The sequence below is a fragment of the Toxotes jaculatrix genome, chromosome 6, assembly GCF_017976425.1.
Source record: "Toxotes jaculatrix isolate fToxJac2 chromosome 6, fToxJac2.pri, whole genome shotgun sequence".
Classification (NCBI taxonomy): Eukaryota; Metazoa; Chordata; class Actinopteri; family Toxotidae; genus Toxotes; species Toxotes jaculatrix.
The window spans coordinates 7,801,414-7,824,269 of record NC_054399.1 but is presented as its reverse complement, the minus strand read 5'-3'; the positions used below and the strand labels follow the sequence as shown (position 1 = coordinate 7,824,269).

General features: G+C 39.9%; 2 protein-coding genes across 6 annotated transcripts; one reads left to right on the top strand and one right to left on the bottom strand.

Moving 5' to 3' along the window:
- Nucleotides 1-50: 50 nt before the first annotated feature.
- mpnd (MPN domain containing) lies at nucleotides 51-5,576 on the top strand. 2 transcript variants are annotated; one of them, XM_041039496.1, is made up of 13 exons: nucleotides 51-188; nucleotides 761-963; nucleotides 1,187-1,408; nucleotides 2,329-2,428; nucleotides 2,523-2,601; nucleotides 2,696-2,792; nucleotides 2,883-2,955; nucleotides 3,077-3,153; nucleotides 3,858-4,026; nucleotides 4,576-4,646; nucleotides 4,774-4,863; nucleotides 4,992-5,084; nucleotides 5,183-5,576. In XM_041039496.1, exons 1-13 carry the CDS (start codon nucleotides 185-187, stop codon nucleotides 5,267-5,269), a joined length of 1,365 nt encoding a protein of 454 aa, XP_040895430.1. In that variant the 5' UTR covers nucleotides 51-184; the 3' UTR covers nucleotides 5,270-5,576. The 2 variants fall into 2 exon arrangements, with proteins under 2 accessions (XP_040895430.1, XP_040895429.1); XM_041039495.1 differs by lacking the exon at nucleotides 51-188 and having other exon boundaries at nucleotides 733-963.
- On the bottom strand, nucleotides 3,985-22,646 carry sh3gl1b (SH3-domain GRB2-like 1b). Of its 4 annotated transcripts, XM_041039497.1 has the most exons (10): nucleotides 22,263-22,646; nucleotides 15,884-15,952; nucleotides 15,123-15,195; nucleotides 14,897-15,040; nucleotides 14,413-14,546; nucleotides 14,084-14,242; nucleotides 12,497-12,600; nucleotides 12,164-12,297; nucleotides 11,427-11,474; nucleotides 6,563-9,114 (listed from the first exon to the last, which is right to left on the bottom strand). In XM_041039497.1, exons 1-10 carry the CDS (start codon nucleotides 22,305-22,307, stop codon nucleotides 8,921-8,923), a joined length of 1,104 nt encoding a protein of 367 aa, XP_040895431.1. In that variant the 5' UTR covers nucleotides 22,308-22,646; the 3' UTR covers nucleotides 6,563-8,920. The 4 variants fall into 4 exon arrangements, with proteins under 4 accessions (XP_040895435.1, XP_040895431.1, XP_040895432.1 ...); XM_041039501.1 differs by lacking the exons at nucleotides 6,563-9,114; nucleotides 11,427-11,474 and adding an exon at nucleotides 3,985-4,113; XM_041039498.1 differs by lacking the exon at nucleotides 11,427-11,474 and having other exon boundaries at nucleotides 22,263-22,645.
- Nucleotides 22,647-22,856: the final 210 nt, after the last annotated feature.

Here is a 22,856-nt window from a genome sequence, read left to right as displayed (position 1 = left end):
AACTACACTGCAGAGCCACAGACGCCTTCATTTTATGTTTTTGAATAATAGCCGGAGCTAGTGTGGCGAAGTGTGTCTGTGAAATCTGCCCGTAGCTCAACCCCGCACAGCCTCAAGTGCCCCGGAAAGGAGCAGCTTTTTGACCGAGTCGGATTTAAAGGCGCTCTCCGACGCTTTCAGAGATATGGGTGAGAATAATGGAAGAAGGGTTTAATTGTAATTCTGAGGGAAATTAACAGACGGGCAAGCAGGCCTCTTCTTGCCGAGAGAGCCATGCCCTGATGGGAGGTGGAAACAAAGGCCAACCGCATTGCCTTAGCCGTAATTAATGAAATGCCAGTTTAGATGATGATCTTTTGCCTATTTTGGCCCCTTGAGATTCCTTTCACCATGATAGGATTGCTATCATTTTTAGCATGCAGCAATTATGAATGATGCAGGCTGCCGTTACAGTGGAGCTTTCATTATAAAGTCATTATAATTAGGAAATAATGGACATTTGCACTGGCTTTATTGCTAATGTAACTTTAATATACAGATGTTTAACTGGTAGTCAGGTGCTTTGGCTAATTTTGAAACCTATTTGCAACATGACCTTTCACAAGGGGCTGTTGAATAAGAAAACATGAAGTTCATGCATCACAACATGTTAAGATTAAGCCTTTGTTGTCAACATTTACATTACACCCACATATCACTCCAGATGGATGTGTGACTCCTTGATGTGTGAATATGTGTATGTGTGTGTGTGTGTCCTCAGGCTCAGAGCCACCCAGCTCTCCACAGGTTGTGGAGGACGGAGGAGAGGAGGATGAGGAGGAGCTGAGTGGAGGGGAGGAGGCAGACCTGCGGTCCAGCTCCGGCCGAGGCTCCCTGCTGACCCGGAGAGGCATCACCCTGAGGGTTCTGCTGAAGGATGGCCTGGTGGAGCCGGGAGACGGGGTGCTATCCATCCACTACCTGGTAATAACACACATCACAGCAGTGGACCGTAAAAATGTTGTTGTTCATTATTTATGAAAGTGCTGTGTTGTATCGTGAGGCTTCACCTGGTTTGTGTCTCTGATACTCTGGCAGTGAGATGCACCAGGGAGTTGTTTTAAAGGAGTAAACCCACATAAACATTTTGTTTTTTATTTAAACTCTCTCTCTCTCTCTCTCTCTCTCTCTCTCTCTCTTTCCACAGGGTAAGAACTTTATCGGCGACCTGTTGAATGATGGGAAAATCCGATGGGTGGAGACGGGCCAGATCTTCAACTCCCCAAGTGCTTGGGCGACACATTGCAAACGTCTGGTCAACCCGGCCAAGAAGTCTGGCTGTGGCTGGGCGTCCGTACGCTACCGGGGACAGAAACTGGTCCAGTACAAAACCACCTGGCTGCACAAGTACCAACCCAGCGCAGACATGGTGAGAGGACATTGACAGAACTTTTTTCTCTTTATCTTTTCCTTTTCTTAATGAAGCAAATATCTGAGGCAGTATAATGACTAATCATCATTTTTCTGGATTTGAGAGGTCAAACATCATGACCCAAGAGCTTAAATAAAACCATTTTATTGTGCAATTCTGTACTAAGAAAACAGAGTTCAGCCAGGTTTAAAGAAAGGATGGTGAGGCCGAATGAAGATATGGGCCATTAAGTTTGTATCACAGCATCCAATCAGACTGTTAATCATGGATCAGTACAGAGACTGGACATTTGGTTATGGCTCCTTGACTCCTGACATGTGGAGAGAAGAAGGGAAGAGTAGACAACAGAATAACTTACTCATGTTGAAACAGGGATGATGAAATCAGTAAGAGGGGAAAGTACTGTGCTTTGTTCATTTAGAAATAAAGTCTACTTTTAGACTTATTTGCTCGAAGAGAGAGAAAAATAGTTCTAATCTAATAACACACGGTCCGTCATAATAAGGCAAAGATATGCTGAAGGCAGTGAACCTTTTTAACCCCTTAAAATGAAGCTATGTCCACTGTACCTGCTGACTGTGGCTATGAGCAGTTTACTTTAACCAGACTGTTTAATTTGAAGGATTTTCACAGGCCAGAAGAGGTGAGAATATCCAGTATTTGACACGTAAAAAAAATCAAAAAATTTGAAAAAAAATAAAGCCATTTTTTCCCTACTTTATTCCTTTGATCATCAGTTTTAAAAATCTCAATTAAATCACATCATATCTGTTTCTGCTGGTCTAGAATGAAGTAAAATGTAACTAGAAAATACTTGAAACAGTTGATTTTGTTTGTTTTAGGACCAGAAGACGTTAAGGTCACGAGTATCTGCATTATCCTATGTCATATATTGCGTTTATTTCTTGTGATGTCAGAGCCTGGTGAGTGAGGAAGATGATGACGAGGACGAAGAGGACGGTAAGACAGCTGTGCAAGCAGATGAGAAGAACAAGAACACCAAACCTGGACTACATGGTATGATCCAGTTCTTCTCTTCTCGTGTCACTTTGTGTTTCGGAGGTGTGAGGTTTAAACAGTCTGAAAATAGAAATCTTCTTTACTGTTACAGATGTAATGGTCTCACGAAGAACTGACAGAGAGAGAGTCCCTGTCAGATATTGCACCTTGGGCACCAGGGATGCTGCCAGGTACTTTCTATTATTCAGACCAGATCATTGTAATTTCATGTGACCATTGTACTGTGTTGCGCGAGGTGAATTAGACACTGACCTGTATCCTCAGGGATCCGCACACACTAGTGGAGCTGTCAGCCTTCTCAGCCATCAACAGATTCCAGCCTTTCAATGTAGCCGTGTCCAGTAATGTACTGCTGCTAATGGTAAGCAAAATGAATACACCTAAAGCAGAATAATTAAACACCAATGAACATTTAAGAGACCAAGGTACCTGCTTTTTTTGTCCTTTGTAGGACTTTCACTGTCACCTGACCACCAGTGAGGTGGTGGGATACCTCGGAGGACGGTGGGATACTAATACACAACGTGAGTGTGATTTTACCATAGAAACAGGAAAGCAAAGGCAAAGTTGTGTACATTAGTAGGAGATCAGAAGGAGGCTGTCTTCACCATCAGCATGTTTCTCTTTATGGCTGCTGTATTTCAGTGCTGACAGTCTTAAGGGCTTTCCCCTGTCGGACCAGGCTGGCAGACAGAGAATCTGCTTCTGCTGTTGAGGAGGAGGTACAGTGATTCAGTAGTCTGCACTAACGGCATGTATGCCTTCAGAAAAAATGAAGGTGAATGACACCCGTTTTAAAAATTCACAAGCTCTTCCTGTGCCCCAGGATAGTTCAGCAGCCAGCGCTTGTCAACGCGCATCTCTGTTTCCAAAAGCCAGAAACCGAAGAACCGTCTCTTGAATTTCCATCACAGGGACGTAAAACCTGTGGCTGCTGTGCTGAGTGTGTTAACCCTGAAGTTTCCTGTGTGATATTTTACTTAAAATTAAATTCTAGTAGTAATACTAATTTCTAGCAACATTACAAATTTATTTATTATTATAAATTTTTAGCTTTATGAAAGTCTTTTACGAGGCATTGATAGAACTGTTGTGGCATACAGAAACAAAATGTGAAATCTTAAAATGGTGTCCTTTCCCTTTTCTTCTATGCACTGATGCTATGTGAATGTTGCAAATGGAGCAGTTTACTGAATAGGAAAAACAGAAATGTGAGACATTCAATTAAAAGCCAAACTGTGACTATAAATGTGCATCAAAATTGAGCTGCAATTTATAATTCAGGGCTTCAGAGTATCAAAATAGTCATCACTGAGGTTCTTCCGTGAACAGGCACTGCCTATAATAATTACTGACTTACTGTACGTGTCTTAACTTAAGGTGGAACAAAATGTAAAGCAAAGCATGTCTTTTTACTCTCCTCCAGATCTGTCAGAACCTGTTCATGCGTGGGCTGTCGTTGGTGGGCTGGTACCACAGTCACCCGCGAGGTCCAGCTCTACCGTCGCTGCAAGACATCGACTCCCAGATGGACCACCAGCTGAGGCTGCAGGGTTCAAACAACGGCTTCCAGCCCTGTCTGGGCATCATCTGCGGTCAGTGGCTGGCTTTATATGCAGTGTAGAACTACATATTATAGATCTGTACAGGGAATTCTCTTTGAATGCCTCTTCCACAGGGAGCTATAACAGTTAGACAGAGACACTTTATCACATGGCAGGAAATTAAGTAAGTAATACTATACACATTACAAAGCAGGAGATATAGAGGATCTATCATCAATGCATAGTAAGTGTACTGCAGTGTCAGAAATAGTTACCCACAAGTTCCACTCCCAAAACACTGAACTCCAAAAAGAATGAATAATGAAATAAGGTAATGTTGTAACGTGGTTACATATCGCAGCAAATGCAATAGGTAACATAAAAACAACAAACGTTGCACTTAAATCTGAGTCCTAAAAGGACGTTTACTGCAGTTTCTAAATCAGCAACAGCTTGTATTTCCAATATTTGCTCTGGCATGTGAAGGCATCATCGCTATCATGAACATGCAGTAGGTTGTCTGGTCAAAACCTTTGCTTTCTGATCATCAGACAGGTTTGATGCTTCTTAGCTTTTAACTTTTTTTTTCTGTCTTTACAGGACCGTATTATCACGGCAATCAAGGTGTAGCATCCACAATAACTCCTTTCTGGGTTGTGCCACCACCTGAGGTAAAGGCACAGACATGACTAATAGAATTTAAACCAGCGACCTTCTTATCTCATGTTTCCTGTTAATGTAGACAGACATTTGTGCTCAGTTTTCTGCTAAAACTACACATCATCTGCCCTCCCACAGCAACGGCCTAATGACTACGGTATCCCGGTGGCTGTAGAGGTCACCTACGTACAGGACAACTTCCTCACCAGTGATGTCCTTAATGAGATGGTACTGATACTGCAGCACCAGAACCAACAAAAATACAGCAGAGAAATCAAAATCTGTGTAATTGCCTTTTTTTTTATTTTTAATGAATTCTGTAAATGATCAAAAAAATGTTTTTTTTTTCTCCAAAGATGCTGCTAGTCGACTACTACAGGGCAGCTCCCGACCTTGTCCAGTTCAGCCAGTATTGGTGTCCTGATACGACCATGATGGACAAGATCAAGGTAGGAGGATTTATAAAAGACCAGAAATGACAAAATAGCTTTTGGGTCATGTGCCTGGGACCCTGCAGCTGACCTAATTCGCCTGTCTTCTTTTTCAGGGTTCTCTGAGTTGCCATGCCCCCAAAGACCAGGCCTACTCTCAGATCTTGGAGCATGTCTACAGTCAGCTGAGCAACATGCACTGAGCAGGTCTGCTCTGCATGCATGCATGCATGTGGCCGCCCTCTATCTCAAGTCGTTCCATTTGTGCAGAGCTGACAGGTTCTGGTGTGACAGGCGTACAATGTAAAACCTGCTTGAAAAACATGTAGATGCCTTGAATTATCTCATACGTAATGTGATAACAGCATTATCACGAGTGCTAATGAAGGTGCTAAATCTATGATACTGGTCAACTCCAGGAGCTTGTATTTACCGTTGATGAAAACAGAAAAAAGATACGATGTGATGGTCCAACAGCGGATTAGAGAAAAAAAAAAATCATACTTAAATATTGATTTAATGACAGTGAATTGAACTGTTTCATGGACCAGACGTGAATGAGTGCTGCCCCCCCCTCACCTTTTACACATGGACCTATGTGCCTATCTGTGCCAGTATCTTGTGGTATGAGCAGATATTGCCAGATATGTGCAATGTAAACTTGTTGTAATTGCCTTTATAGACAAAACCAGGAACAATGAACAGAGAAAAACAAATGTAAGAAAATGGTAGTGTTAAATATCTTTAGGTTACAACATAAGCAAAGTATGCAACGGTGTCTTGGTTTGACCTAAACTCTGCAATAGGTTCTGTGAATGTTTGTGTTCCTCGAGTCAAACTGAACGGTTGCAATTTGGTGCAAGTAAATCCATTTTGCCAAATAAGTTTTTTTTTTTTTTTTTTTTTAATTAATGATCCTGTGTGTGTGTTTGTGAGCTCTGTTTTGAATGTGTCCCTCTACTGTCTCCCTGTCAGGTTACATGAGACAAAAGTCCTGTTGTTAGGACAGATATTTGCTTCCTCTTTACCTGTACTGTATTTATTACTAACTGTGGATTGTGCGATGTACATGTAGGAAGACTTATGCCTTAAGCCTGCTGATTGATGATCAACACAGCATTAAAATATACACACTGGAACTATTTAAACATGACTGTCGCCTCCTTTAAAAAAAAAAAAAAAGTACAATTACTAATTGTGTTCATCAAAGGCAGTGATAATTTGATGTTAGGGAGACCTCACTATTGATCCAATACAACATTAACGTATTTTTCCTTTTTATTTATTGTAAGAATGCAGGAGGTGGGGGACGAGATAGAAGCAGGTACAAATACTTTGATAATAAAAGACAAAATATTGTGGTTAAATTCTGTACTCATACCAAAAGTAAAAAGGCAACTTAAATCTAAGACATACATTTACACGGTGTAACATAGGACTACATGCAAAGATTAATTTAAAATGTTTTAAGATCTTGTATATAAAAAATAATACTATAGAGAGCCAGAATGATTTAATGCTGTTCAAAAGAGCATTTAAGACTGATTACACAAATGCATAGCCCTTTAAAAAAAAGGATCAGTGGGACAATTTTTTTTTTTTTCAAACATGGATTAAAATCTACATAAAAACAGGTTCCACTGGTTGTTTGCTGATGAGCCTCACATTATCTAAACACACGTTCAGGAAACTGCTATAGTGTCATAACTGTGCAGAAATGTGCACAACATGCATTTCATCATTACACAGGAAAACTGCCAATGGCTAGAAACAAAACAATAATAATAAAAGAAACCTCTTGACCATTGTTTTTAAGTAGCTTGGTTAGGTTTTGGTTGCTGTATTAGTTGTGTCCTTTCTTTTCCAACTGCAATAAAACAGAGCTAAAAACTGACTATATTTTATGACAGTGTGACCCAGACAGCACCTCCCACAGTCCTTTAACTTTGCCCTGAACTTGATACAAGAATTGAAATGTAGTAAGATCAGAGATGTAAACATGTATGGACAAGGACCAAACCCGAGTGGGGGACGCGTTTGGCAACATGGAGTAAAGGACAAACACGCATAACAAAGGGGAAATGTAGTAGAAACACACTGCAAACAGTGAAGAAAGATGTATTTGTCATTCACAATTAAACTCTTTTTCAAAACAGTTGCACTGATGGTCCTTGTTTTGTAAGGATTAATGTTTTATCACAAGGGTTCTCCAAATTTGTCAATTTTTTTTTCCCTTGACGTTTTCCCTTTCTCTCCAGGTCTTTCCCTCATACTGTTCAGTGTATGCTGGATTAAACTCCTCTGCAGGTGTAAACTGTGGGTCGATCCAAAACAAGAAACCGGCCTTGTCTAAATAGATTAAACGCCACATCAACCCGTTATACTACCAAAATAAATCGAATCAGAGCCATTGTGAATGATCAGAATCACAGGGCCAGACTAAGCTTCAAAGCAGAGATGAGTTTCACATTCTCAAAGACACGAAGGCAGACAGAAACAGCAGGACAGTTAGCAATGTATATGAAGGACTAAGTCGCTGCCAGCAGCGTTGTCTTGTCAGGCGCCTAAAACAGAGGTCAAAAGACTAAGAAAAGAAGTGAAAGGACTTAAAATGGTAAGACAAACAGGCCCAAAACTCAATGAATATATGGCTGTTATAGAACTCCTAGAAGTTTAACAAAGAGACGCACTAAGCGATATGTAGTTATTGCATTTTACAGACTTTTTGGCTCTGTCTCTTCTATTAAACAGACTAGCAGACAACCACTAAATGATTAATCATTCTGCATTTCTATACACGTCTGCCTGAAGTGACAAAAAGGTGCAATGTCTGCATTTGATTTAACTTTGGGTCTTTGTATTACGGTGGAGTAAGTCTATCACACACACATCAATCTCATTTGATGACCAAGGTGCAATTACATTTTCTCACATATTCAGTAATCAGTTCTACTCTTAAAAACTAATGTAGTAAGTTGAGACTAATATAAATCAAATACTGAAACCATATTAAAGAACCCACTGTTGTCTCCTGAAGATATCATCACCACTGGACAGCTTAGGAAAACAGGCCAAAACCTGAAAACAGTCTAAGTCACAAATCTGAGATATTTTTTTGGCTCATTAAAAATGTGAAGAAGTATTTTTTTTAATTCATTTTTTTAAAGATCCAACTTAAAATACATTTCTGTTCATGTCTAGTTCCATTTTAGTTAGAGTAAAACTAATTCTCAGTTATGCCAGCAGGTGGCATCAAGAGATAAGCTCCAGTGCTCTGGGGGGCACAAAGTTTTCAGTTTTGAAATGAGTGTAATATTCAGTCAAGTTACATGACACTACTGGGAGGTTTGAGTTGGCCTCTCCAGTCTGAAAGCTTGCTGTTAAACTGCTGACCAACCTGAGTTTTAAACAGACTGCAGTCACACAAAGAGGATGATACAAACGCATCATCCCAGTCATCATAATCACTAGATTTAAAACAATTCTTTTCACTATATCAGTAATTTGTGGTTAAAGAAAAAAAAAATGCTTATAAATGTTTCACCGGTTAGTCCTCGAGAAATGTTTCTGACTGTGAAATAACAGGTAATGACCTTCTCAGTCCATCTTAGTCTAGATCCTTTGACCTTTGGGTGGAACAAGGTTGATATTCTGGTTTGGACTTTGAGATGTAACCATCCTCCTCAGAACTCTAGATGACTAAAAGTGCTCATCTGTGAGGATGACACTGGAGCTGAAGGTGAAAATGAAACTTCTGTGGACCATCCCGTGGCTTCACTTTCCTCCCTCTCTACTAATCTTACTTGCTCTCTCCTCTCCATCAGTCTCCTCTCAGCTGTCTTGCTCTGTTTGTATTAGTGTGGCAACGGAACGAGGACCTCGACGTAGTTGAGAGGGAAGAATCCCGACTGGCCGTTCAGCATGCCCTCGTACCAGTTCTCGTCGATCTGATTGGTCAGGGTGATGATATCGCCCTCGCGGAAGCCCAGCTCTCCTTCGTTCTCCGGCTCAAAGTCATACAGCGCCCTACAGCTTGGCTGCTCTGGGGCTGAGAGAGACACAAGTGAGAAGATAAAAGATGAAGACGATGGCTAATTCCAAAAATTATGGAAACTCTCATGCGGTGAGGGACCACGGCAGTGCCAGTTTCAGGAAAAGGTTAAGCATGTAATCTACTGTAGTTCACACCTTTTTTCATATCTGTTAGTAGAACATTAGTATAACATTAGGATGTGGTAAAGTCAGATCAACTGCAACACAGCACTCTCTGAAAACAAGCTTGAGAGAGAACACAAAAAAACCACAATATCCTATGACACCAGGTTTCTGTATAACTGTCCTCCACCCTCCCTATCTGTTGTTTCTGTCGTCTATGCGTTTCTCTGTGACCTCACATAGATCAGCAGAGTAGAGTGGGGCTCCACGCACAGACAAACTAGCCTTTTTATGTCGCTAAACAATTTTCTCATTGTACCAAGTTTACCCCACAGACTGCTGGGTAAGCTAGAGCTGGGGAAAGCTTTGGTCTCTCGTTCTCAGTGCTTTATTCCCTACTATATTAATTTATGAGGTCAGAAAAAATAATGTAAACACTTCATGGAGTAAGACCAACTCTGAAGCAACTTTACCACAATTAGAAATGTTTTTCCAAAGACAGGCTGTATTACAAGAGGCTCTTCGGGTGCAAAAAGAATCCATTTATTTCATGTGCAAAGGCTGACACAATGTGAAAAACGTGTGAAAGAAAAAAATTGATGTTTCAGTCAAAAGAACATCATCAGCACAAGTTGTGGAGTTAGGGTTAGGGGTTGTGCTGTGTGCTGACAATGATCTGCCCATCTTATGTTTCTGAGTGAAAACATTTGCATTTGGAGAGCCTCTTCAACTTTTTTTTTTTTCAGTGCAGGTAATTTTTCTAAGATATGGAAATGTTGACTCTGGCTACACATACTTGACAAAATCTTTTGAAAAGCCTGCAAATGTTTCACAATTCTTTGAGGTTATATTAGAGTTAATGTCAATTTGTATATTTTTTATCTATGAAAACAGTCTGGCACTTGCATATGCTAAGGTTACAAATACTGCTAATTAGTCATACTTAATGACTAGATCCTCCCATAACTAGTTATGATAGCTGAGGTCAAGATGCCTTAATTAGTAAATATTTTTATGTTAACATACTTGTCTTCATATGGTTCACTAACTGTGCTAATGTAAAGCCAATTTTGTAAAATAAACTACACTTTAATTGCATTAATTTTAAGAAGAGCAGTCTCCCCCTATGATATGAAAATGAGCAGCAAGTTGCTCCAGAGTCAAATCACATCCACTCCGTATTTTCCCAAACATAATTAGTTTAAAACGATTTGTTTACACATGAACGCACTAAAACAAAAATGGCAAAAACAACTCATGTTCTGCGTACTATGCAATATAGTGGGAGGGAAGTTAAAAACAGAAATACTGTTACAATAATTATTGCTGTATGCAATAAAAGTAGGTGTCCAGATTCAGAAGTTAACTCTGTGTTATTCCAAAAAGGCTAAATACTGAAACAAACAGCTTACAATACCCTTATACACTAATAATGATTAGGATCCTAACTGAAATATCACTACAAATTAAAATTAATGACTGATTGTAATTCCAGCACTAGCTGCATGTTAGTTAGTTAAGAGTCCAGAAATTGCACTTGCCCAAAGCACTGTTCTAATAACCGTAGGGTGCACTGCTGTGTGTATGCACTGCTCCTAACTAAGTAACACTGGTCATGTGGAGAGGTCAAATTTCCCCTGGAGACTTCATCAAAATTTACTGAACAAGAATTCAGAAAATAATACTGATAGTAACAGTAGTTAGTCACATAACAGTTAGTCATATATTAAATATTAACAAAGTGCATTGTACTCTGAAAAACTGAATGCATAAAATCATGTTAGAAGATGCGTTCCAGTACTCTTAATCAAACATTAGACCTTCAGGGTTCAGGCTTAACAAGATGTCACACATAGAACTGTACTAAAAGTTTTACAATATGGACAGTGTGTAGGTTCATCATTTAACCTAATACTACTGTATCTTTTCTGTTTTGTACGTAAACACGGGCTGAACAAAGATCTGTCATAATTTCAACACAGCAGTGAGCAGATCAGGTATAGGGAAGAAGTCTTCAGTAACTTCTAGAAGAGAAGCTTCTAGAAGAAAAACATTATATGTGCACCATAAGACACCAATTGCATGCTGAACCAACATACACCACACTTCATGTCACACCAGAAGCTGTACAAACACAGAAGACCGTTTCAAGACCACTACTTAAACTGTGACACTGGAAAATGGCCCACACAATCTGTGACTCACACAATCTGGATTTCCGAAAGGACAATCTGGCCAAGTGAAAAGTTGGCTCTGACAATGTCACGGGAAAGAGGAACAAGGTCAGCAAGAGAAAGGCCATTCAGATGACAGAACAAGCACACACATACATACTCATGTACACTCACCCCTCCTCCTCACACAGACACACACATCCATTTTCTCATGGTCAATGACTGAGTACATTCGATAGTCAAACATTCAGAGCATGCCACCACATACAAAGCCGACTGTATGACTGTAGGAAAAAAAACCAACAACAAATGCATGCTGAATGTTTTTCACATATTTCTGCTCAGTGCTACTGACTGGTTGCAGGTCTTACACAATCCTGTTGGCTATGAGGGCAGAATTTTTTTTTTCTGTTTAGTTTCTGTCAGAGTTTTAAGAATGCGGGCACGCTACTTCGGCTCGGTGCATCTCCTGTGGGTGCAGAAACAGCTGGATGATTTGTTGTTGTTGATTTCTGGTATGGCAGCTCTTTTCCACGTATCTTGTGCAGCTCTTTTGTGTGGCTTTGAAAGTGATGTAAAGATGAAAACAAAATCATGCCAGATAGAGTTTGTGTTGTTCTTTGTTTTGTCAAGACCTCATCTGTTCCCTGGCACCAACTGTACAGTCAGCCACTTCATCATTTTGACATTAATGGTTGGCTCACATTTATTTGACGGTCTACACTAACATAACGTTTTATAATATTTGTTTTTAGAGCTGTTTCCTACCTGAGTTACATGAAGGTGGAGGGGCCATTGAGGTTGAGTATCCGCCGTTTGAATGGTGGTTGTCTCCAAAGTCAAAGATAGGTTTGGGTTTGGGTGTGTATTCACGCCTTGGTCGAGACTGAGCCTCATTCATCCTGTTCAAAAAGATAAATTAATATGAGCCTTGTATTCCCAAAGCTTCACAATAAACACAATAAACACAAAATTAATGAAATAAACAAAATGATGTCTGGAGTTTTTGAGAGTGAATAAACTCGACAAGCACAAAGCTGCACAGTTTGATGGACAGTACAGTATTCTGGTATTCGTGTGTGTCAGGTTTCAATACTCCACCTGTCTCTGAGTTTGTCAGAAAGCTCCTCCAGCACCTGCACAGCCTGTCTGTGGTACTGCAGCTGAGACTCTACCAGAGATGAGAGCTGGCTCACCTGCTCAATCTATTCACACACACACACACACACACACACACACACACACACACACACACACACACACACACACACACAAATCAGATTAGCAGGACAATCAAAATTCACTTTAAGTTACCGTTTTTCTATGTATTAACCCTTCCAAATGACAAACAGTTCCATAATTTCTCTATAATAAATAACACAGTTCATAATAGCCCCAGTGACGCGATGTGAGCATATTCTGCACCTTGGAAATACATTATCATCAAGCTTGTGTTTAATAAATAATGTATACTGTTGTTTGGCATTCCTCATAGTCTGCTTTGGCTCTGCTTATCTGGCTCATTCACCCTCATCCAAAGCTTCTAAGCAAGTTAAGATTATATGATCAAACTACTGTTTCCAAGGTGAAAAATGATCTTTCACCCTCAAATCTGCCCATGTATAGTACTTAAACAGTTATACAAAACAACATGAAAGAGGCTAAAACTAGAGAACAGGAAATACAGGGCACGCAAACTTCCTCCAAGTAGCACTGGTCACATTAACACTGTCAGCTTATCTTCAACACTTCAACTAACCCCTTAACTGATGTGCTGTACCCAGATTAATTTAGACTTACATGCACATAAGTACAACTAGCTAAAACAAATGCAGTTCAATACAAAAGTCCTGCAATTACAAACTGTTTTAGAAAGATACTGAGGCAACTTCCTGATCATTTTGGAGAATGCAGTTTGTGGTGCTGCTGAATGATGTTGTGGTTATACTCACAGGTGTTTCTTTAATTTTGTCCACCTTTTTTAAACCAAAGAAGGTAGGCTAAACAACACAAACAACTCTCTGTGTAATGCAATATAGTTCAACAGCATCACAAACTACATGTAAGACTACATCTGTCCACCTCACCTACAGGTGTGTCCACCTGATGTTATGTACAAGCCAAACAAATGCTCTAACTGTTAAACCCCAATAGTGATTAAATGTTTTAACAATGCAACTACAGCTGTTTAAATGCATGTTTATCTGCTGTGCCAGTGTTATTTGTGCTGAACAGGTGTGTTCCATCAGTCTTTGCAGGTGTAACTATTGCTGTGTGTTTGCCCTGTGGGCGTGCACTGGACAGAAGCCTTCCAGGGCAAAAGTGAAGCTCGAGCAAGCGCAAGAGTGAAGTAAGAGATTAAATGTTTGACACGATAGAGTCAATGATGGGATGGACGCTGCTGAAAATAACTGTAGTTATCCTTTGAAATGTTCCTCATGAATATCTACACATGAGGGACAGGGTTTTTTGTACATTTGATTTGATTTTTATGTTGAATTAAGTGCATGTTAATGTTCTCTTTCCACTGTGTTAAACATGAGTAAATGTCACAAATGCTGGAATGCTATGTTAAGTATGACTATCAGAATTTATCTTCATATATGAGGAAATGAACAACAGCCATATTACTTTTGGATGTATGTACAACTCTTTTTAAAAGACAAACGGTAAGAAATGGGTCCTCACATCAGTCTCCAGCAAGTTGTACATGCTGTTCTCAGCCACTTCCTTTGATTCGTGAAACTTCTCCAGGGCCTGTCGAACCTCCTCATCTGGTATCTTGCCCTGACGCTTCTTCTTGTAGTCATAGTCCAGGCGACGGCCCTCAAGCTTCTTGAGGTGGTGCTGAAACGGTCAGAGTCACTGTTTAGTAGGGAATCAAATAGAATTTGACAATTTTGAAGGAATAAGCTGAGCGGTATCTTTTAATAAATGCCCTATGAGATGGATTTACCAGCAAACTCACATACAGTTTATTTCCCTGTCATAACACAGCTTGTTAGTGTGTCAGATACCTGTATCTCTCTGAGGTCCTTGTCACAGAGCCCTTGCAACGGATCAATGAAGTTCTGTTTGACGTCGATGTCTAGAGAGTCTTTGACTTCTGCCAATCTCTTCATGGCCTCACCTACATCTACTAGTGCTCCGCCTGAACCACACAGACAAAGATTAATGGCTCAGTGACTTTAGTATATTTACAGTTTATGGCATTTATAGCAATTACAGCATCATCAGACCACACATACAGAAACTGACAGTAGCTAATAAAACCAAAGTCGCACACAAATAGACAGAAATACAATGCTTTAAATAGTCAAAAAACATTTCATGAGCACTGTAAACAGCTCTGCTGGAATCTGACAGCGAGCATTTTAAGTCCACCACACAAACACACACAAACACAACCATGCACATATCGAAACCATTAATTGCACACACCAACTTTTATCTGCCAAGAATTTCCTATTCCAAACCACACCACCCACCCACACATCTTACCAAAGTTAGTGTCCTCTCCCAGCTCCCGTCCATACTTGGCCATACACTCCCCTAGCAGTCCCTCGGCCTGGGGATAGCCTGGGTTCTTCACCTGACCACGAATCTTAGACATGGTGTTCAACATGGACAGCTTGGCCCGAGATGCTGGGGAGGGGAGACAAACCAAATGTTAATCAAAGAGTCTAAACAATTTAAATACGTGCATGTAAACAGACTGTGTTCTCACCGGGGTTGGGCTGAAGGTACTCTGATGTTTTGGAGATTACCTCCACTACTGCTTTACTGGTCACATCTACTTTCTACAAAACACAGCAAGCACACACAAATCACAAGTATATAACAGAGCTACTGCAGTCACAGAACTAAAATAAAACAGTGACAAGCAAAGCAAACATTCTGTTTAAGCTCTACTTGTTGGCATGTGTTTGTTCATAGGTTCTTGCATGTAGTTAAAAGTGTTTTTAAAAAATACACCTCAGTAAGTTATTAACATTCCCATCATGTTTCGGTTAGTTAAATCTTAAAACTGGCTGTTTTGTCCGTCCAAAATATTCAATTTATCACTTAGACGACTGAGAGAAGCAGAAAACATTCACAGCTGAGAAGCTGGGACCAGTAAACTTTGGCATTTTTGCTTTAAATACGACTTAAACACTTTATCATGTATCAAAGTGTTGATGATTGATTTTCTGTCATTCAACTAAACAATTGCACTCTAAACCTAAAGGCACGACATTGTCAGTGTCGGCCTAGCAGTTTTGAAAGTTCTTCATAAACACTGAGGTCGGAAAATTTACTCAACCAACAGGGGATGATGTAATGCTTTAAATGAGGTGCAAACACCGGGAACCAAAGTCCCACAAAAAAAAACAAAAAAAAAAAACAGTATGTTTGTGTACTGTGTGAAAAAAAGCAACCAGGCCTACAGCACTGATTAAAGATGTTCCTCTTTTAAGACCACAGAAAGATGCCTCTCTTCTCTCTTACCCGTTCCAAGTCTCTGAAGTCATCATCTAGTTTGGTTCCCTCTGCACCTCCAACTTTCTCACTTACCATCTAGAGGGAGAGGGAGAGAGAGAGAGAGAGAGAGAGAGAGAGAGAGAGAGAGAGAGAGAGAGAGAGAGAGACAGAAAGAAGGGTGAGAGAGAGGAGTACAAATTAATTAATGCTGCTCATAAGGTTTTGATTTGGGTGGGAAAACAAGCCTAAGCTCATATTTAATTTACACATTCACATGTTTGTTCTGTGTAGTGGATGCAATAATGGGAACATCTTTGCGTTTCCCATATTAAGGCTTGACTTGGCCAAGGTAGAAAAGAAATCACTTGGTTTCAACTTAGGTTACTCTCACATTAGAACGCCTCATTTCACTCTTTCCAAACTAATTTTTGGCCACACTTCTGACTAAGGTAAGTGCGCTGCAGTAACTGAGCGGGGTCTAGAGGCTTTCTGAACATGGCTGCCTAGCTAGCATCTAGTGATGGCCAGCATGTGTGGCGCTTGACATCTGTCAAGTACAGCTACTCTCTCCTTCTAGACTACACAAGTCTTTCTTGCACATCAGTCGCATGCCACGCCACCCACCACCACAAGCAAATTCTCAGCCTGTGGGAAACACTGATTCTTTGAAGAAAATGTATGTGCCGAGCGGAGCATGTTGTATTCCTGTGTGTTGTACACATCCTACCTTTACCCTAACCCCTCAGGCGACTATAAAGAAGGAATTCAGAATAACAGATAACAGTGCAGCAAAGCACTAGAAGCCAAACAAAGAACAACAACATAGACAGTGTTACACAGTTTCTTTTGTTTACACTTTACAGGATAAAAAAATGTTGGACCAGCAAACTCTATTATTTGTTTTTCAATACAGACAATATGCTACAACTTAAGTAGGCTAAAGTATGTTGATTGAAAGCACATGTATTTCCAAGTGAGATCTCTCAGCATGTTTTAGGCCACTGACAAAAGTCTAAGAAATGGAAAACAGTCCCTTCTCTTTTTCCATGTTTCAAGTACAAGGACATAATTTTTGGCTAATTCCTTGAATTGTGAGAAGGGTTTGCGATTTTTAGAGAGAAAAAAAGCCAGGCACAGAGAACTGTGATTTAAATGAAACTGTTATTCTGGCTTTGCAATGAGACGCTACCACTGTGACAATTTCATATAATTAAAATCTTGACTGCTGTGTCCACGAGCTACATGATTTCATATCTCCAAGTTTCTCCAAGCGGAACGGGCAGAAAAACAATTCCCATCACTACTACTAAGATGATTAAAGTGGCACGCAACAGCAGACCTTGGTTGCAGAATAACTTGCAGAGCTATTCTACAAAGACAAACGCAAACCACAATGACTAATTTATGCTGTTCTTAGGTTTATGCCATATTTCCAGTCAAGATTATTCACAATACCTTTGTAGTAACAAAGATTTGTCACACGAGTACACGCTGTTATGAAACTGTCGTTATTGTGTACATGTAAGCTTTGAGGGAAGTTATAACAACCCTGTTAATGTTAATCTGTAATTATTCTGTGCCACAGTGTTAACCGAGGGACAGATTCAAACAGTCTGAACAGTTAACGAAGCACCACAAGAGGGAGCCTGAAAAAAGAATAAAGAACTTAAATAAATTAACATTGCATACGTAAAGTCTGAATTTTATTCAGCAAAACACTGCCGCAAATAAAGTGACATTATTAGTTGACATAAAATGCCACTAAGCATGCTAACAGTGAGGTATTCTTTAGACAGGCCGAACTACATTTGTTTTCAGCCTGTACCATACAGGTCTGTGTAATTTGGCTCAGTAGTGACACCTTTGCAAACTGGCTACATGATCTTTTCAGCGGGTCTTGGACTCTGAAACGGCTTATTATACATATCTAGTCCTTTGTTTAGGAGATTAAGATATGATTTTCTCTTCTTTCCTTTCTTCGGTCACATACACTCATCTGTGACAGAGCAACCGCAGTTTGAGTCATTTCCTACAAGGCTCAAATGACTGCTGGTGACCGTTTTGCAATGACTGGAATTTACAAAACTTTCTGGGTCTGAAGGAAACGCTGATCTAAAGATTATTATGATGGGTAAAATTAATTTTCACACCAGTACACAAATTAAATACCACAGTGATAGCATTTGTTTATTACTCCGAGATTCCAACATATAATTCTAACAAACAGAAAATGAAAAACGTCAAGGTTACTCCTGCACCTCAGCAGCAGCTGACAGGCTTTTGCTAAACAGTCTAGTATTAGTATCTTCAAGTTATACAGCTGAATCTCTGCTGTATGTGGGACGCACATGACAGGGGGCCTTGAGCGATTAAGGTCACAAGTGAAGATACAAACCCAACTCTCAGCCTACTCTCAGCATATGACTCCCTACTCCCAAGGAAAGAGAAGACTGCATTCTGCAGTCCTACATTTTTGCTGTCTTAGCTTTTTTGGCACGCTAACCCGCCTTACAGGACTTCTGGGGAAGTGTCGTTTTTTTTGTCATAAGCCACAAAATTTGCAATTTTAGTCTTTTCGGATTTTGGGAAGTAGAAAAGTTAATTATCACAATAATCTGCTAGCCACTAAATACTGTTGCATTTTCTCTTCTGCTCATGAAAACATGAAGTTATCAGACCTGTGTAACATCTTATTTACATGCACACAGGCTCAAACGAACGCTGCCCAAAAACATCCACAAAAGGTTATCATCAGGAAGTTTTGGTACAAACAACACACAGAGCTACACAGACGGATTAGTCTATAACAGGTATCCTTTTCATCATAATGACTGGGTATTAGTTAAATTGCAGTTCACTATCACAAATCACGGTTCTAGCACTTGTTTGGCTTCAGAGGACATTTCCAGGCCCAGACGAAGGCTGTCTCATACAGACGCATAGGTAACAACTGAGTAGTAAAAGAAAGAGGGAAATAGCAGCCTGATGTAAATTTAGACTGTTTTGTTTAAATGCTGCATATGAAAATCAGCTGGTAAACATTAGTTGGAGGGTAAAAAATTTTTTTTCAGTCAATTATATTTCATGCAAACTTTTGTATCAGCTGCAGCATACAAGATGGTTATAGTTAAAGCCACTATATGTAATAAGAAATTATAGGAAGTATAGAATGAAAAGAGTAAAAAAAAACAAACAAACTTGAAGGTTAATACAGCTTTCTGTCCACAACACTTGGCAGGAACAAACAAAACTGCATCACAGACAGCTGAAAACTAGGTCAAAATTGCAACATTAGCATTAGATATGAAAAGAGAGTTCTGTCACCAGCTCTGTAAGTGTGATAACATTTTAGCAGCCCCTCTCTGGTGATACCCATAAAGCTAGCCGGCTGGCATGCCCCTTACATCAGTGGAGCTTAGCAAGAGGACTGACTTTCTGGCCTTTTTTAAACTTTCTCCCTTCATTCTTAATTCACTGAAGTGATGCTCTTGGGTCCTATGGATTTAAATATTTTCCAACCAACCTGCATTTAAAATTCAAACTCTAACTCTCTTGTGGTTATTTCCAGTAAATGAGTAAGCCTTCAATGGTCATTTCACCCTTTATACACACAGAAACCAAGCACTAATCAGCACTAGAGGTGTGCAATATGGAAAAGATAGCTACAATAACATAGGTAAATTTAAGTCATGATATTGATATGTATCATGATATGATTCATTTTTCACAAACTTTCACAGGTCAGTTGAGAAATTGTTAAAACTTGACATAATTGCCAAATAGGCATTTGTGCTTTTGGCTAAACCAGAACATTAAACACCTGATAAATCAAAGTACTTCATCACATTGACGTAAAATCATCTAAAAGTACAACGTTGCTATAAAGCAGTGAGCTATAAAGCTCAGTGATAGCAACATCACCTACAAATGCCTAATCCACCCAAAGATATTAAAGCATGAACAGCATGGTGTAAACAGTTTAGAAAAACCTTTGACAGTAAACAAACTCATAGCATCTCACAGTAGATATCATCATATTGCTTCCCCTTGATCTCAACTGACCCAATTAGCTTCACCAGTAGCATGCTGTCTGTTGCTTCTAACCCTAATGCCATCATCCCTTCACCTGTGCCTGTATTATGATTTGATCTTGATTAATAGTAATGATAACCAAAACGGGGATTACACTGAAGACCGACTATCAGTCCTATAAACCGGATTAATCCTTGATGGAGTCTGCACCAAAGTCTAATCTACTTTTTGCCATCATATCTGTAAACTAATCTCTCCTGACTGAACTCTTGTTTTAGCGCCCTGTATGATGAACACATTAGGCCAGAAACAGTAAAAGTGTGATGCTTGCTGAATGTGCATGTTTTGAAGAGTGAAGTGGTTCTAACCCTGTGCTTTGGTCCAAAAAATGTATTAAGGAAATCAATAAAAAAGCATTTTTGGCAGTGATATGTTTCTATGAATATGCTTATTTGATGCTTCTCCCAGTTAATGTTAAAAGGTTAAAATGAGACAAAAAATAACCACTGGATATCACACTCTTACTGGTGCTATTCAGAATTTTGGCAGGAGTCCATTAATTTCTGGTGAACAAAGAGTATAACTCAACAGAGAATTTCTGAAAACATACAAGTGTTTGCTGAGACTTAGCTAGTAACCTGTAAAAATGAACAAAACAGTGCACCACAGAGATAGCATTTCAAATGTATATGTTTATTGCTTCATGTCAGCTGGTGCTTTTCATCAGTTATCCATTACAATCTTGTGACGGGCAACTTTTTGGGATACTAAGGAAGCATTATCCTTTACTTAACTAACCATAACTTTATTTATTTTCAGTTGTAAATGGAAATACTTCAGAACCAGAAGACTTATAGCTATATCAGTCCATAAATTACTTTGATAAACTGTACACTTATTTTTATAAAGCCCATTGTATACTGTCTAAATCCATCATGTCCATTCAGGACTAAAATCCTCTTCTACTGTCATGCCTAGACCTTCTACAGGTGTGATTTTGTTTGTGCTTTCAAGTGCCCTTTGAATGTGACATTTAAGGTTTTAAGATTTAGTGCTAACAGTAATTCTCTGAAAAATGCATAAGGAAAGGAAGGAAAGACAGTAGAAGAGAAAAAAAACAGGGATGTGTGAGCTACAAGGCACAGATATCATTTCCACAGCCAACTTCCTGCATGCCTCCAGCGTAGAAAATCTGAACTATGTCAAGTGTTATTGACTCTCATGGAGTTTTGGCAAGAACAGCAGCTGCATTGCAGTCAAATAAAGGGAAAGCACACTCTTCTCCTCCTTCTCTGCATCATTCCTCAGGGTCACTTTCTCAAGCACTAATCCGCTTAACCTGACTCAGTCACCTTTACAATTCATTTTTCCTACAGTGAGTACGAACATGCCTACCGTGGCAGCTTGTAAATCATGTTATTTTTCCTTAAAACTAAACCAACAGGGATCTGAGTCTGTTCCTGACAGGAAGCTGGGGCAGAAACCAAATGTCTTTCCTGCTTAGATCAGCAGGGGTAGGAAGAAAAGAGACTCAAAAATCTTTTTAACCGTCCCCGCCCATGACTGACCAAAATTAAAAACATTCACACCAGTATTCAGACATTGAACTATGTTACTTTTATACCTCCACGGCCAGCAGCGACATTTCTAACGCAATGGTGTTTCAGCTTTTCCCCTCAACTGCCCTAAATATTGATCTGGCTCATTAAACAAAAGACTAACGCTGTACACAGCTGGAAAATAGGTGACTTAAACATTACCAAAAGCCAACTGCTCAGCTTTCACGGCATCACCGATGGAAAAGGAGGGTCTTTCCATACTGGCTCAGTTTAGTCATATTGCACTACTGTTTTTTGTTTTTGTTTTTTGTGTGTGTTTTACTGTCTTTTACGATTATATTGTTTTTTTCACTGACTCACCCGGAGAGTCCCTTAGGGCAAACAGAGCTAATGTTTACCACAGGATGTGTACTTATTGAATCTGAACTGGTGCAGTGCTGGGCAAGGTGACTTGAATTCCCAGAAATGTGAAATACCTGTGAATAGTTACGAGCACGATAACGTTACTTAGCACTAGTTTAAGTTAGTTAACGCTAGTTCAGCTGATGTTAATGCAGAACACGTCCCGAAGATGAAGGTTAACTTTAACGCCGTTGGCTGTAAAATAACACGGAGTGCCAAATAAACATAACATTGATATTTTACACACAGACACAGAGGGGCTGGTACGGTTTGCTTCCTGCCGACAACACACATTAACATCCACAATATCAACATTAGCCAACCATAAACCGTTAGCTCCCGAGGCTAAGCGAGGCTAGCTGCTAACGATACATGACAGTTCCTAGCTAAAAGAAAAAAAAAGTTTTACAAACCTGGCTGGCTTTATAAAACTGCTTCTTCAAGCCCGCTACAGACATCTTGAGCCCCGACTGTCTTCAAGTTCCGACGAAGTTGCAAACAGGTCACGAAATAACTAAAGTTAGCGATTTAGTTTGTTGGAAAAGGGGCCAGTGCAGAAGTGTTTGGGAGGAATCATAGGACTGCACAGCCGTCACTCCAAGTCGGGACACGCCAACTGACCACGTCCACGTCGAGGGTGATTCTTCCCACTGTCACCGCAGATAACGGTGAAAAATGTGCCGAGTACTCCCGACAAACAACAGCGTTATCTCCTGAACTGAAAACACAAGCACCAACACCCTAGTGCAGACTGGAACAGAGCACCAAATATGAATCAGCCACTTTGAAGAAATCAGTTTCCCAAGTTTACTCAGCGGAGTCTGTTTGAGGGATAAATTAGCGCACACTGCCCCCTGCTGGACGTAGCAGGTAACGCACACACGTCTGACTGCTGCAGGCCAAATGTTGACTTTCACACACAGTATGATGTAATTACACCCTGTAACATAAAGAAAGAAACACACACAAGTGGGATTAGATTATTCTGTGCAAGTAATGGCTTGAAA